Source organism: Porites lutea, chromosome 10, assembly GCF_958299795.1.
Source record: "Porites lutea chromosome 10, jaPorLute2.1, whole genome shotgun sequence".
NCBI lineage: Eukaryota > Metazoa > Cnidaria > Anthozoa > Scleractinia > Poritidae > Porites > Porites lutea.
In genome coordinates this window covers 2,435,011-2,448,223 of record NC_133210.1, presented here as the reverse complement: position 1 = coordinate 2,448,223, position 13,213 = coordinate 2,435,011, and the positions used below count along the sequence as shown (strand labels likewise).

Genomic DNA, 13,213 nt, shown 5'->3' with positions numbered 1-13,213 from the left:
ATATATTTTAACAAGCTTTTTTTTATCCTTAACATTAGAGGGTTGAGTAAGTATTGAAATTTCAGAGGATTTTGGTAATTGACTTTTAATATGGCTTAAGACTGTTAAGAGGGCAGCTTGATTTTCGCCTCACGTAATGGAACGGGAAAGACAATCTTGGACCATGGATTCCACGTCGTGGATTCCAGATTCTACTTTTCGTCAGTGGAATATGGCGATTCTATCGTTAGCGGGATTCCGAATTCCAGCAGCTGTATTCCGGATTGCAAAGCCCAGGGTTGCGGATTCTGCAAGAAAAAATTTCCCGGATTCCGGAATACGGATTCCCTCACATGGGTTGGAGGGGGGGACGATTGACTATTGCTGTTTTAGGTCAATTCTGTGTTAAAGTCATTACTTAGCGCCTTTACAAATACAAAAGATGCCTCTGTAGCGTTATGAAGAAGATATAAAACAAATTCCAGCAGGAAGCAGAAACCATAATAATTTTTGGTCGACTTTGCAGGGATAGCAATAAAACTTGAAAAAGTTGGCCAAACTTTTTAATGTTTCAATCCGTGACCATCCTCGCCATCGGTTGCAACAGATGATAGGAAACAGTTTCAATGCCCAGATATAGTCTTTAATGACAAAACTGGACCATTATTTTGGAATTCAATAGATACAAATTTTTTTTAGCTTTTTAAAAAGCCGAATAGTAAATAGCGTGACCTAGCCCCTTTAAGAACCCCGTTATAACTATACAATCCTTAATTAGCTGATTTACTAAGAACACTGCCAGGCAATCCATTTTGGTAAATAAGCGCTATTCTGTCATCAACGGCGACTTTTAGTTAAAAGCTTTTCGGTGAACCATGGCGTTTCTGTCCTAAACAATTAGTCGTGCGCAGGTGGTTATTTTCAAATCAATCTTTTGCCCACCTGCTGACACACTTGGTACCCATGCTATGTCATATATTTAACCCAAACATAAGTCACTCAAACTAAAAAAGAATCATGCTAGTTGGGTCAACAAATAAGAAATATATGTGACGAAAAGACCCGAGTCCTGAGTTCTTTTCTTCAAGAGAAAGCAAAACAAGCGCTTTGAGTTTGTTTTGTTTTATCCTTAATATTCAAAACAAAACAAGTAATGTTAAATCATTAATGAGAGGACAGAGATTTATCTCGATGTTAGTTTTACAATCCTTGTAGTTTTCAATCTGATTCGCAACCTTCTTCTGATTGTATTTTTACTGAAAGACTGTTTTAATTAAATTACAGAACTTGTTAAGTATGCGGTGGGTAGGAAGTGTAATGAGAAAAAAAAGAAAAGGATATTGTTGGTTTACAATATGTTATAATATTTTCCATCAACATGGAGGCGGTTATTAGTTAAGATAATTATGAAAATCAAGGCTCCAAAAATTAAGCAATTTGAAATTTTTCGTCCAACTTGCACTTAACCGAATTTAAAGTAAAAACGGTTTGCTCTTTCAAAGGAATAATGCTAGTACTGGAATGAATTTCGGTTAGTTATTAATCAAATTAATTGGAAGTCCTGGAGCGGGTATATAACAAATGAGGAATATTATTGTTTCTTTGCTTACCTTGGAAACGAATCTTCGATAGCAATCACCTTTGGTTCCCGAAACAAAGACAGCTACGCCAAACCTTAGAGTTACTAAACTTTTGAGCTAATTTTAGATGCTTTGTTGCTCTTTGTAGCATTTGTTCTCTTGATCGCATACATTGACGTTACTTTCATGATTAACGGGAACCTGAAAACCAGGCAAGCGTAAACATGATCATGATGGACATAAAAGTCCTTCAGTTAAGCGATAATAACATCATGGCATCAAAAAAACAAAATTCGAGATATTCTTGCAAGTTGAAAAATAGTTTTAAAAAGCTGACGAGCGAGACCTTTACATTGTCTGTGGGCAAAGGACACACAAAGTTCTATGGCTTTTGCTAGGCCGCTGACCAGTATTTATTACGTATGAATATTCACTACTCAGAGACATTTCTAGAAAGCTTTTTCCCGTTTATTATGAATTATAAAGCATTTTTTCACTTCGAGAAACCACTAATTAATACAGTTAGTGTAAGTGATAGATAAGACAGCTCCTTCTGTCAACGCAAGGGTCGATTTAGGGTAGGCCGAGGGAGCCGCGGCCATCACATTTCCTTTGAAATTTTGTACTGTTTTTTAGAATTCTCAGAAAAATAAAAAGCATCTATATAGCTGGCAAATGGACAAGTGTCCCGGCCACCCCTTTCTCAATTTTCTAGATCCGTCCCTGTGACTGGTATTCAAGCTTTTTTCTAGGAAGCTACTCTGACGTGCGCTTTTTACGCTCATATCAATGCTGCGTATCATAACAATTTTCAGGGCATATAATTACAACAAGATTTAAAAAACCCCTCTGAAAGGGGACGAGGAACTGGACCTTCCCACAACCATTTACAATCTTCTCCTCTGAGAGTACGTAACGACCTTTCTCTTACGTAACCTGGCATTTCACATGCATCGCTGATGATGTTTGAGCGATTCCAAAGAAATATTCGATTTTTGTCAAATTTTCCTCTGAGTCTTGAAATTTGTATACAAAAGAAATTTTAAACCAAGTTAAAAATAACCTTCTTAAAGGTTGAAATAGTGAGCTAATATCTTTCGAATTACAACCCAATCACTTCCTCTACTGGCAATGCTCCGAAAATTAATAAGATCTTACCAAATTTTAAAAAAAAATCTAACGATTTGGTTATTCTACAAAAAAAAAACAAACAAGCAAACCAACACTACTGCATACTTGTAAGTACCAGCACAAAACTGTTTAAACGCTACAAATTGCACATTTAACTGAAGCTTTAACAGAATTTTCCTTGGGCGGACGCTAAACTTTGTAATTGTTACTACGTATGCGCAGTGGTCTCAAAACATTGTTCTAAATTCCGGGTCGCTTATAGCGCCGAAATCTTTGTTCTGGGCCCCACCAGTGTACCAGGATTTGAGTGCTGCGCCATGAAAAGCAATTTTCGATTTGCCAATCAGGTTGAAAGGAAATTTGAAATATATTTCAGGTAATTCTTTGATTCCGTTGAGGGCCCAGAACAAAGATATCGGCGTGGCTTCGCAGACGGGGGGGGGGGAGGGGGTTAACTAACGACCGGGGTTAAATAACGTCTGCAACGCAGGCTATCACATTGGCCATAATACACTTTTTATTACGTCAGTAAGTGTTGGGCCAGGGGTAGGGGGTGAGTACGCCCTTATATAAGCTCTGATAAGCTATATAGGTATGTATACCGCCCTATCGGATAGGGTTTCTGCGCCGTTTTCGTCTGAAAACGGGTATGCACTTTGCCCATTTTGGTCTGGAATTGGGTATAGTTTTCGAGGGAACTTACGGAGTGTATGAACGTATTTATCGTTTCAATTCCAAATGAGTAAGAAAGAAAGAGAAATATCCGAATTTGAAATGGATTGGAAGAAATTTTTTGTCTGCGCTCTAATCTAAGTAATGATGACATAATTTGTGCCTAAAGGCCAGGTCTGAAAACTGGTATGGATTTTGGAGGTCTGATCCGAAAACAGGTGTGGAAAAGTACATTTTTTGGTAGGGTCAGGATTTGGAGAACCGGGTGGCACACCCTACCAAGAATTCCCAGGAGTACCCCCGGGGTGCCGGGATGCAAAGGATGGTTTAAAACTCCTAACAGGGCCATGTTCGTGTTCACTGATTCGCCCTGTGGCAAAATGGTTACTCAAGGACACAATAAAGCCCAAGGTACTTGATTCCTATAACGGCACATCATGCACTAGCATTCTTACAGCGTGTCGCAAAAATTCTGGATTAAACACCAGAAGTGGTGACTGATATCTTGTCATCATCATCAGTGCAGATTCCCAAATTTGTGATCAAAGGCGATCAATGAAAAATTTACAAGGAAAAATCTTTAAGTAAAACATGGCAAAAGGAAGGTTATATTTTTTATCCAAATTTGAGCCATAAACTATTTCAGTGTAGTTATGAGTAGGGACCACAAGAGAGTGACGTTGAAGTAAAAACAACTTGACACAATGACAAGTACGCAAGCCTTCACAAAGACATTGGTCACTCTTAAATCTTTTTACAGCATACAAAAAATGCGGATATAAAAAACGAATTTTATAACACAAATTTAACCTAAAAATGCAGTAAAGCTCACTCTTTCTTATTTTTCCACCTCTTTGGGCACTATGAACTGTAATCACGAGAAACACTGGCGCGAAAACATTTTGAAAAGTTACAGAAAATCAAAAAAATGCCTCAACAATTTACAAGCACAAACAAATGTTCGTTATAAATTCCTAAATCAATTAAGTGAAATGTTCGCATGTAAATCGTTTTAGTATTAATTTTAATTTAAAGTCAAATCGTCAAAGTTTATGTTTGATGACACCTCTATCGACTGCTTGACAGAATGCAGAAGATTTAAATGTGAAGATGATCACACGCAGTTCGAAGAGAAACTTAGTTCAACTTATGCAGTTCCTAAAAGAAAGCCAGAATTTGTTTAGGCTTTCTTTTCACAAATGCATAAGTTGATCTGAGTTGTGTGTTGTATGCTAACGTGCGTGCTTACTATTAACATGTCATGTATAATTTAAAGTAGGCGCGTCCTCTAATCCACAACATTACATTACAATAAACTGCGATGATCTTCTTGAGATTTATTTCTTTACCCTACAGTATGAGATTCATACATTCATTATTTCAGGATGTAGATTGTTGTTCAGGTTCGTCATAGTTTCTTTTAGCCTGACTTTATTTATTGATTGTTGTCCCCTTAGCTTATGTTGTATTCTCAGACACGGAATCTCCTCCGATCGCCGCCATGCCAAGATCAGCCTCTTCTCCTGTTTCTTTCTCTATTTTCTTTAACTTCTTCATCAACACTCCTTCAAGAGATTTAAGAATTTTCTTCTTCCAGGGGATATTTTCCATCTGAAATCTCTCACGAGTTTCTGCGATCTTTTTAGCCAGCTGATGTAAAGAGTTATATTGCGGCTTCCTAGGTGAAAGAGGTGAGTGAAAACTGGACTGTTTCTCTTTTGTTTTTTCACTCTCCTTTGACTTTTCGAATTTAGCAACCGTTAGGAGTCCAGATTTATTCGCGCTTGTTCTTGGAAGAGAGGAATTTAATGTCGATGCTGGTTGTTCGTTTGGTATCGTCGTTTTATTAACTTTGGGTGCTATTCTTATTACTGATGGTACAGAGGGTTGTGAAGATTGGGAGATTTTCACATTTGCATTGCACTGTCTAGAAGTGTGTACAAATGATGGAGTATTACAACGGTTGAAAGATTGTTGGGTTCTAACAGGACTGCTTGAAACATGAAAGCTGGGATTGGGCTGTTGCTTTGCTCTGTTACTGTGTAAACAGTGGGGACTTGCACTAGAGTGCTGCTCATTATGCGCAGTGAATGAGCATTTGACCTCTGATTGCAGCTTTGTGTTTATATCCCGTGACACAAACTTTTGTGGATTTAAAATTTGCTGTTTTCTCTGAGCATTAGGCGAAGTAGGTTGAGTATTGCTTGGTAAAGGGGTCTGCTGTACACTGTACTGTTTCGTAAGGCAAGTTTCAGCTAGTTGATTCTCTTGTGAATTCTGCGGTGAAACTGTAGGACTCGCCCTGGAGTTTTGGATTGGCTGCGTATAAGGTGAAAGGCGGTGATTGAACACATTTGATGCCAAGTTGCGTTGTGTAATCTGAACACTGGTGCTGCATGGTTGTGATTCCTGTACAGCGCTAGAATTGATAAGCCCAGCATTGAGTGACTGAAGTTCCTGTCTGTGGTATGCTTGGCCGGTTGCTTCATTACAGGGACTAAAGCAGGGAGAAGATAACTGAAATCCCTGTGAACTTTGAGAGCTGTTGTATGATGGTTTATCCTGAAAACTGGGCACAGTTTGGTGTGTCTCTCCATTCCAGTTGACATAGTGTCTGTCAATAGAGCAATGAGCTGCGTTCTCATTGCTGAATTGTGTATTTCCCATTGCCTTCTGAATGTCATACGCCCGAGATGTATTGAACGAATTAGTGAGGTCAACATGGTTTTTTCTGGTGTCCTCTGCTACTTTTAGGTCAACACTGGCTCTTCCTTTAGGTGAATCTTGAAGAACAGTACAAGGATGAACACAGCGTTCTATGAGACTTTCATGAACCTTTTTAGAACCTTGTGTATTGTGTGAGTGTAACTGAGTAGACGGATTGATAGACGCATTGCTCAATGTTTTGGAATTCATGTTTGAACCTTGACTTTGAAGTAACAGGGCTCGTAGCGCTGAGTCTTGTTCTGCTTTCTTTATCGTATTTTGATCACCTTGAATTGGATTCGTTTTCTCTTTTGTGTTCTGCAAGTTACCTTTGTGGCCTAAAATGCAGTAACACCGCTGACCATTCGCAGCAGCTCCACACACTTTCTTGTGCTCTTCATCGAGTATTTCAACATCAGTTTGGCTTATTTGAATGTTGCAACTATAATACTCCGCGATTTTTTTCCGGATGTCAACTTCAGCAGTTGTTTCTCCATTGTCAATACTATCACTAATAAGCTTTCCGCCTTTAAAACGCCATAGATAATTAGCCTTTGTTTCTTGACTTCGTACAGCATCGGTAATATTTGTTCTTAGCTGACAGACTTCTTTTGAAGGATGATGTGATTGAACAGATCCGTGGTTTACTTTGCCAAGAACATTACTTCGAGACGCCTTGACCAATAGTGTTGGAGGTTGTTTTCCTGAAGGCAGCAATTTGTTTTGATTTGGTGTTGAGGCTTCTTGTGAAATTCGTAGCAGAGTTAGAGATGCAGTGTTTGTTCTTTTAACTCTCTCCTGTTCTTGCAACAGAGAATTTGACAGTCTCTTTTGAGAAGCCTCTAAAAGATTCATGTTAACATGTTTTTCATTGTGCCAAAATGCGCCGGCCCCACCTTGATTACTTAACCTACCCGGAACATCTTTCGTCACGGAGGGTTTAATGATGCTACTTCCTCGATAACTTTCGAGAGTCGATGAACATGTTGCCTGCTTTTCCTTGTTCAGAAATGAAAAGTGCCTTAAAGGCGATGGTTGCGGGGTGGCCTTATATGTTGAAGAGTAAACAGTTCGTGTAGTTGTATTTTCGTTTTGATAAAGGTTAGGCACAACTGGCGAAGAAGAAGAGTTGCAGCGGGGTGTTCCTCTTAATGAATCTTGTGATAGAACACTATACTTTTCTTGAATTTTGGCTGAACTGTTTTCGTTTGAACAACTTTCCATCCGTACGCCTGCAATCACCCCATTTGTATTGTGTTGTCCAAATTTCGAAGGGTCGCGTGCTGAATAGATTGAAGTATTTTGAGGATTTTCGGTTTTCTGTCTTTGCATTGCAAAAGCTGCTTCGAATTGCTGCAAGTCTCCGGGACTTTGAGAGTCAGAAAAACCAACCGGCTGGTTCTGTGCAGACACTAAATTGTCTTGCCTTTGTAAGCCACTTGACTTTTGAACTTTTGAGGTAGTGTGAACAAGGCTGCCAGTGGGCTGTTTAGTTCTTTGTAAATGAGACCAAATTTCGTAGAGTTTTCTAAGCTCATAAACATTAATCCCACTAAATGTTTGTAACCTTGGATCTGCATTTCCTTGACAGTAGGACAACCATTCTTGAAGCAGGTTTTGTTTAAGAATATGCTGGACTTTGTCGACGTTTCCCTGGTACTTGGAAAGAAGATGGTACAGGACATAACGTTCAAACGAAACATGTTCCGAAGCCTTCTTTCTTTCATTTGCGACGGTAGGTGGTTGTATGTCTTTGTCATTAGAGGCAGCTTGGGCGGCTAATCTTTTGATTTGCTCAGAAGCAGATCTGACCATTTGAGAATTGTTCCTCTCAGACTTAGCTTGCGAACCTTTCACTTTAGCAATGAACGCTTTGTTTCTTTCCCATTCGTCTGTATCTTCGCCCTTTTTTGAAATGGAATGTACTGCGACTATTTTTGGCATTGAAGTGTGATCAAACGCGTAGCCCCCATGAGAAGACATACAGTCGCCTTCGATTTCTCTTGGTGCTGGGTCTACTTTTAAAGCTGGCGAAAAAGTCGCCGAAAGTTCAACACTGATTTCTTTAGAACCATGTCCATTGTGAATGGTATTATTTTTTTCAGCATTCGGCTTGCACGTCTCTTTTGTAAAAATAAAATGATCCTGTGGGCTACGTCTGTAATGTTCCAGCCCATTGCTTTCTACTCCTGTCTGTTTCATGAGAGGTGGTGGAGGACGCAACTGCTTTGATGAGCTTCCAATTGACCGATACTTTCCAAACATTTCTTCCTGAAAACTGCTACAGTTTTTGAAAAGTGATGGCGAGTAATTCTCGCCATTGTCTTGTCGTAGTCGCTTCGTTTCTGGTGAAGAGGCATCTGCGTCACTTTGCACCAGAAATCGTTTAAAAGGTCGATGAAGTAGAGGAGGTGGAGTTTCACAAGACACCCGCTCCTTTGAATTTTCTGTTCCATCGCTGATGCTCGTTTGTAAAGTGCTTTGAGCCAACATGATTTGCTTGAAAGAGGACAAGGAATTCGGATCGTTCATGTACTGCTCTAGTAAGCTTTGCATTGTTTTGGTACATGAAGCCCATGAGTCCGCCGTGACACCTGAAGACCAAAACAAAAATTTGTCATATAAATAGAGAGATTTGGAATCACGTTACGGTAAATGGCAAGCGTCAGACTCTCAAGATAAAAATCTGATTGAGAAGATAAAAAAAGTTCGTAACATTTGCATTGGGTAGAACTGGTGTAAATCCACTGATTTCTGTGTAGTGACAAGTAAAGGGAAAACTTGGTCAAGTGGTACAAACTCACGTTTGTCGTTTGACGTAGACATGATTTTAAATCTCTCTAATGCCTTTTCTACCATCATGGAAAATGAGCCAAAACAACCTCCTTCTTTTTGTCACCAGTGTTAGTTATTACGAGCTATCACCCCTACCCTTGCCTTAGTGAAACCAAAGGTACGTACTAATAACGCTTAAATGAGGTCATTAGAAAAAATGATAAAATTCTCCTACAATGGTCTAAGAGGTGAATGCTTATTGCAGTATTATATGCATCAGTTTCAACAAGGCTTAAAACTCGAGATTTCAACATGGCGTAATACACTGGGCGAGAATGTGATGAAGATAAATCGTTTGCTCATCAATTAAACCATTCATTTTAGTCTTACAGTCATTCAGAAATGGATTCATCCATGGCTTAAACTTTTTACTTTAAAAATAAAGGTAGCCAGAAAATCAGTCAGTGACTCAAAGTGTTGTTGAAGCTTTCTTGGGGCGCCGGCCATAGAAAGGAAGCAAAAAATCACCTCGACGCGCATGCGTTTGAAATTACTGTAACACTCACAGCTTTCACTTTTCGCCTGTTGACCAGTTCCCATGTGGAGATGATCGGCGTGGAAGGAGTAGTCACCAGTCTCTCCTTTCAATAGTGAACTGGTACTTAACATGTTTTTGGCTTCTCTTGAGAAGTTCAGAAAGTCAGAAAACGAACTGTAACTCATCTTCCCAAAGTTGTTTTCAATTCACGGTATCTTGTAAAGATGGCACTGTAAGAGAATCAGAAAATCGTTTATAACTAAATTTGTCTTTTTTAATTAGTTCTAGCTAAGGTCGAAATTTTCGGAGAATTCATGAATTAAGCAACAATTATAAGCTGTAATTCTTAACTGCAGCAGGTCTAACTTACAATAGAGGTCAAACTTGTTGGGACCTTTCCAGTAATATTAGTAAAACTAGCCTCCCCTCCCGTTCAACCCCATACAATGTTGAAAATTTAGCACAATGGGATGAACCCAAAGCCGATCAGAAAATTGTCATTAGGAGCAGAGTCCTATGTAACAATTACTTGGAAGGGTTTTTAACACAGTCCTAAGTGCTTTTGAGCTCCACTTTAGGTTAAACTGACTGCTGGTGTGGAAGGTTGCGGGCTCGATCTCTGCAGCTGGGCCAATTCTTAATTCCTTATTCTGGGGAAAAAAGAAGTTTTTCTTTCTAAATGAAACAAAACGTTTATGAAACGTCTATGCTGAATTCATATTATTCAAGCCAACATAGCAGATTTCCTCCTACTGTGCTTCTATAACATCAATGATTATTCAGGTACTTATAATAATAAATTTCATCGCTTAATACTGCGCAAATTAACATTCCAAACATGAACAGATGTGCATTTTACTAAAACTGTAACTTTCAAAGGTGATTAAATTCAAAAATATTGATAAAATGAAATGATTCTCAAGTCTATTAAAAATGAATGCAAAGAATAGAAAATGTATATGTTTCATAGAATTTATTAAAAAGAGGGCAAAATTTACTTGCATCTGGAGTTTCAAAAAAGTACTTTTTTGCAAGCTCAGAAGTACAAAGGTCATTTCATATCTCCACGATTATTAATTATGGCGCGATCTAAGAGAGCAACAAAGGGTAAACACTTTGGGATCTCAAAGTAAACACAAAGACAAAAGATACCAGAGCTAACTGATGACATTGGAGAACATAATCAGATCTTGCATGGAATCAAATTAAAAGAGGTATTGATATTGAAATGGTTGAAAAAATGTCTAAAGCAGGTGATCGTGAGATCGAGAGAAGCTATTTCCTTTGTCAACGACAGCTGTGCTTGACTTAAATTTCAGCTTTGTTGGTAGTCAATAGAGATTTAAAGTCACACGTGACCCAGATTTTCCCTTTACTTGTCGTTTACTATATATTTATTATATCGACACAGAAATAAATTAAGTTTCGTGTCAGGTTCATTCATGATAAATATTTTTGGACAGTTTAATTATATTCAGATCTACTCATTTCCTTACTTGGAAAAATTTTTAACTTGCATCTAGCGCTTGGCATTTGCCGGCAAACATGATTTTCAATCTCATCTCTCTCTTGAGATGTAATGAAACGTTTGTTTGATAGTTATAGTAATCCATTATCATCATCATCATCGCTGTCACCATCATCATAAGAATTATCATAATCAGAAAAGTTAATGATAACCAATTGTAATTATAATTAGGACCATAATCATTTTCCAATGGATAATTATAATCAGTTGCCGACATCGTGACAATGATTTCTTTCTATCAAATTTTAGTTTCTTGCACGAAGTTTGCAAGTTTATTTGAAGATCGCTGAATTTGGAATTTCACTACACCAATGCAAAACTGGCACCATTTCTTTGATTTTTTTGTCTCAGAAAATCTTCAACAAGTCTATTATTTCTTTCAAAGGGTTAAAGCGTGAGCATGTCCGTATCTTTTTAGAGATATTATTTGAATAGGTCTTCTAAAATTCAGCCTGTTGTTGAAAATTTCGAGAATAATATATCATTTGTCCTATAGCAATCAAAGTCACTTACCTTTCCGAATTATTGCTCAGGGCAGATTTGATCAATTAGTCATATTTCAACAAACTACTCAAGGGAAAAATACAGTAAGTTAAGTTAGCTGGTCCAAGTTGAAACAACTGTACAAACGATCTTATTGCTAGGCAAAACTCGCAAGAAATCTGCTTCGCTTTTATGAATTTAACATGATCGCTAGTAGGTAAGATTGGAAAACAAAGGAGAACACTTCGAAGTTTTCAAGTTAACCGAGTCATGACGTAATCGCTGGTATTAACAAATCAGAATTGCACACGAGAAAGAAATACACATTGCCAAGGTTATGTGTGTTCACGCCACGTCTGTCAATTACCTGCAGATTATGTCATTTAAAAAACTTCGCAAACGGTGCTAATTGGTTGAGTGTGACTAGCATAAAATGACCTGCAACATGTACTGGGAGACGCGCGCGGATACTCCTCATAAAACACTCGTTGTGAGAGAAGAAAGGAGAAAAATTACAAGTAGACTTTTTTTGAAAAATTTGTTTCACACGTACTCTGTGATAAATTTACATTGTAATTGACGATAAGATGATAAATAGTTGAAAATGTTTAAAATAAAATAAGTAATTGATATATCTTTCCTTTGCGATCTGGGATTAATTTGCTTACCGTAACTGGGAGCCAGTAAAATAATATATTCATCGCCCAGAGTGCTATTGTCTTTCCCGATATGTACTTACAGTGCCCAGTTCTTCAACGGGAAGCATAGTGGTGTGTGAAAATTTACTTGTTTTTACTACGAATCTTTGCAGATTTGTCTGAGCGGGCTGGTCTACTTCCAAATATCATAGTCAAGACTTCTTCTGTCAGTTCTGCGCTGCTTTTTGCCAGTGAATGACATTTAATTTGGATTAAGGTTTGTTTTATGAATTTAAAACTCATAAGATATTTAACTGTATACCTGTTAAGCTCCAATGGTAATTCCGCTTATCTTGAAATGTTTAGAAATTTCGTTTGTTAGTCTCTGATCATGCAACACTGTTCAGTCACACTTTACTGGTAATGATACCCATGATACCTAGCCTGCAGTCAAAAGGATGAAAAAACTGTAAACTTACGCGCTAATGAAAGCGCGTGAATTAAATATACTCCACCCGTTAATTGGCGGGTGTAAAGGGCGAGCAAAATTGAACAACCTGCAGATTTTTAGTCACCTGGTTATGCAAGTGTAGCATTACATGTTTTTATGTGGTTCTTTGACACACTTTTCAGTTTAGTCACTGACTTATTTAGGTAGATGGCCATTAAAGCCCCTTTTCTCGCATTCTTGCGTCCCAGTATCAGATAACCTGAAAGACCTTAGCATACCTATTTCACTCCGGGAATTAGTGATTACAAAGTTAGACTGTTTTAGCTTTCGAGCCTGAAATATATTAACTTCTATATCCTGGCTCTCCGCAAAAAGATAAAAAGCAATATTAAATTTTTTCTTCACGTGGTGTTAATTGATTGTGCAACTTTCCCATGAGATTTTTTTTAATAACAACTAGTGTTTTTGGTGGCGAAAGCAGTTTGACAGGTCTAGTGTTTGTTTGGCTAAATGCCATATTTCCCCAGACTATATTATCACGAAAAACCATATTCACTTAACGTGAGCCTTGACATTGAAAATCCTTATGCACCTGCTGGCATCCAGGTTTTCTATTTAGCTCGATGCGGGTGGTATAGTGAAGGAAAAAGCCGGATACAGGAGGTTGAAATATTTAAATGTGTAAATCAACGAGTTTCTGAACAGTGTTCCATTACTGAGAGTATTCCGTCA

At 38.1% G+C, this 13,213-nt stretch overlaps 1 protein-coding gene across 1 annotated transcript; it reads right to left on the bottom strand.

Moving 5' to 3' along the window:
* Positions 1-4,524: 4,524 nt before the first annotated feature.
* Positions 4,525-11,589, bottom strand: LOC140950878 (uncharacterized). Its single transcript, XM_073400096.1, has 3 exons — positions 11,423-11,589; positions 9,410-9,611; positions 4,525-8,662 (listed from the first exon to the last, which is right to left on the bottom strand). The coding sequence occupies exons 2-3, from the start codon at positions 9,564-9,566 to the stop codon at positions 4,821-4,823; spliced, it is 3,999 nt and encodes a 1,332-aa protein (XP_073256197.1). The 5' UTR covers positions 9,567-9,611; positions 11,423-11,589; the 3' UTR covers positions 4,525-4,820.
* Positions 11,590-13,213: the final 1,624 nt, after the last annotated feature.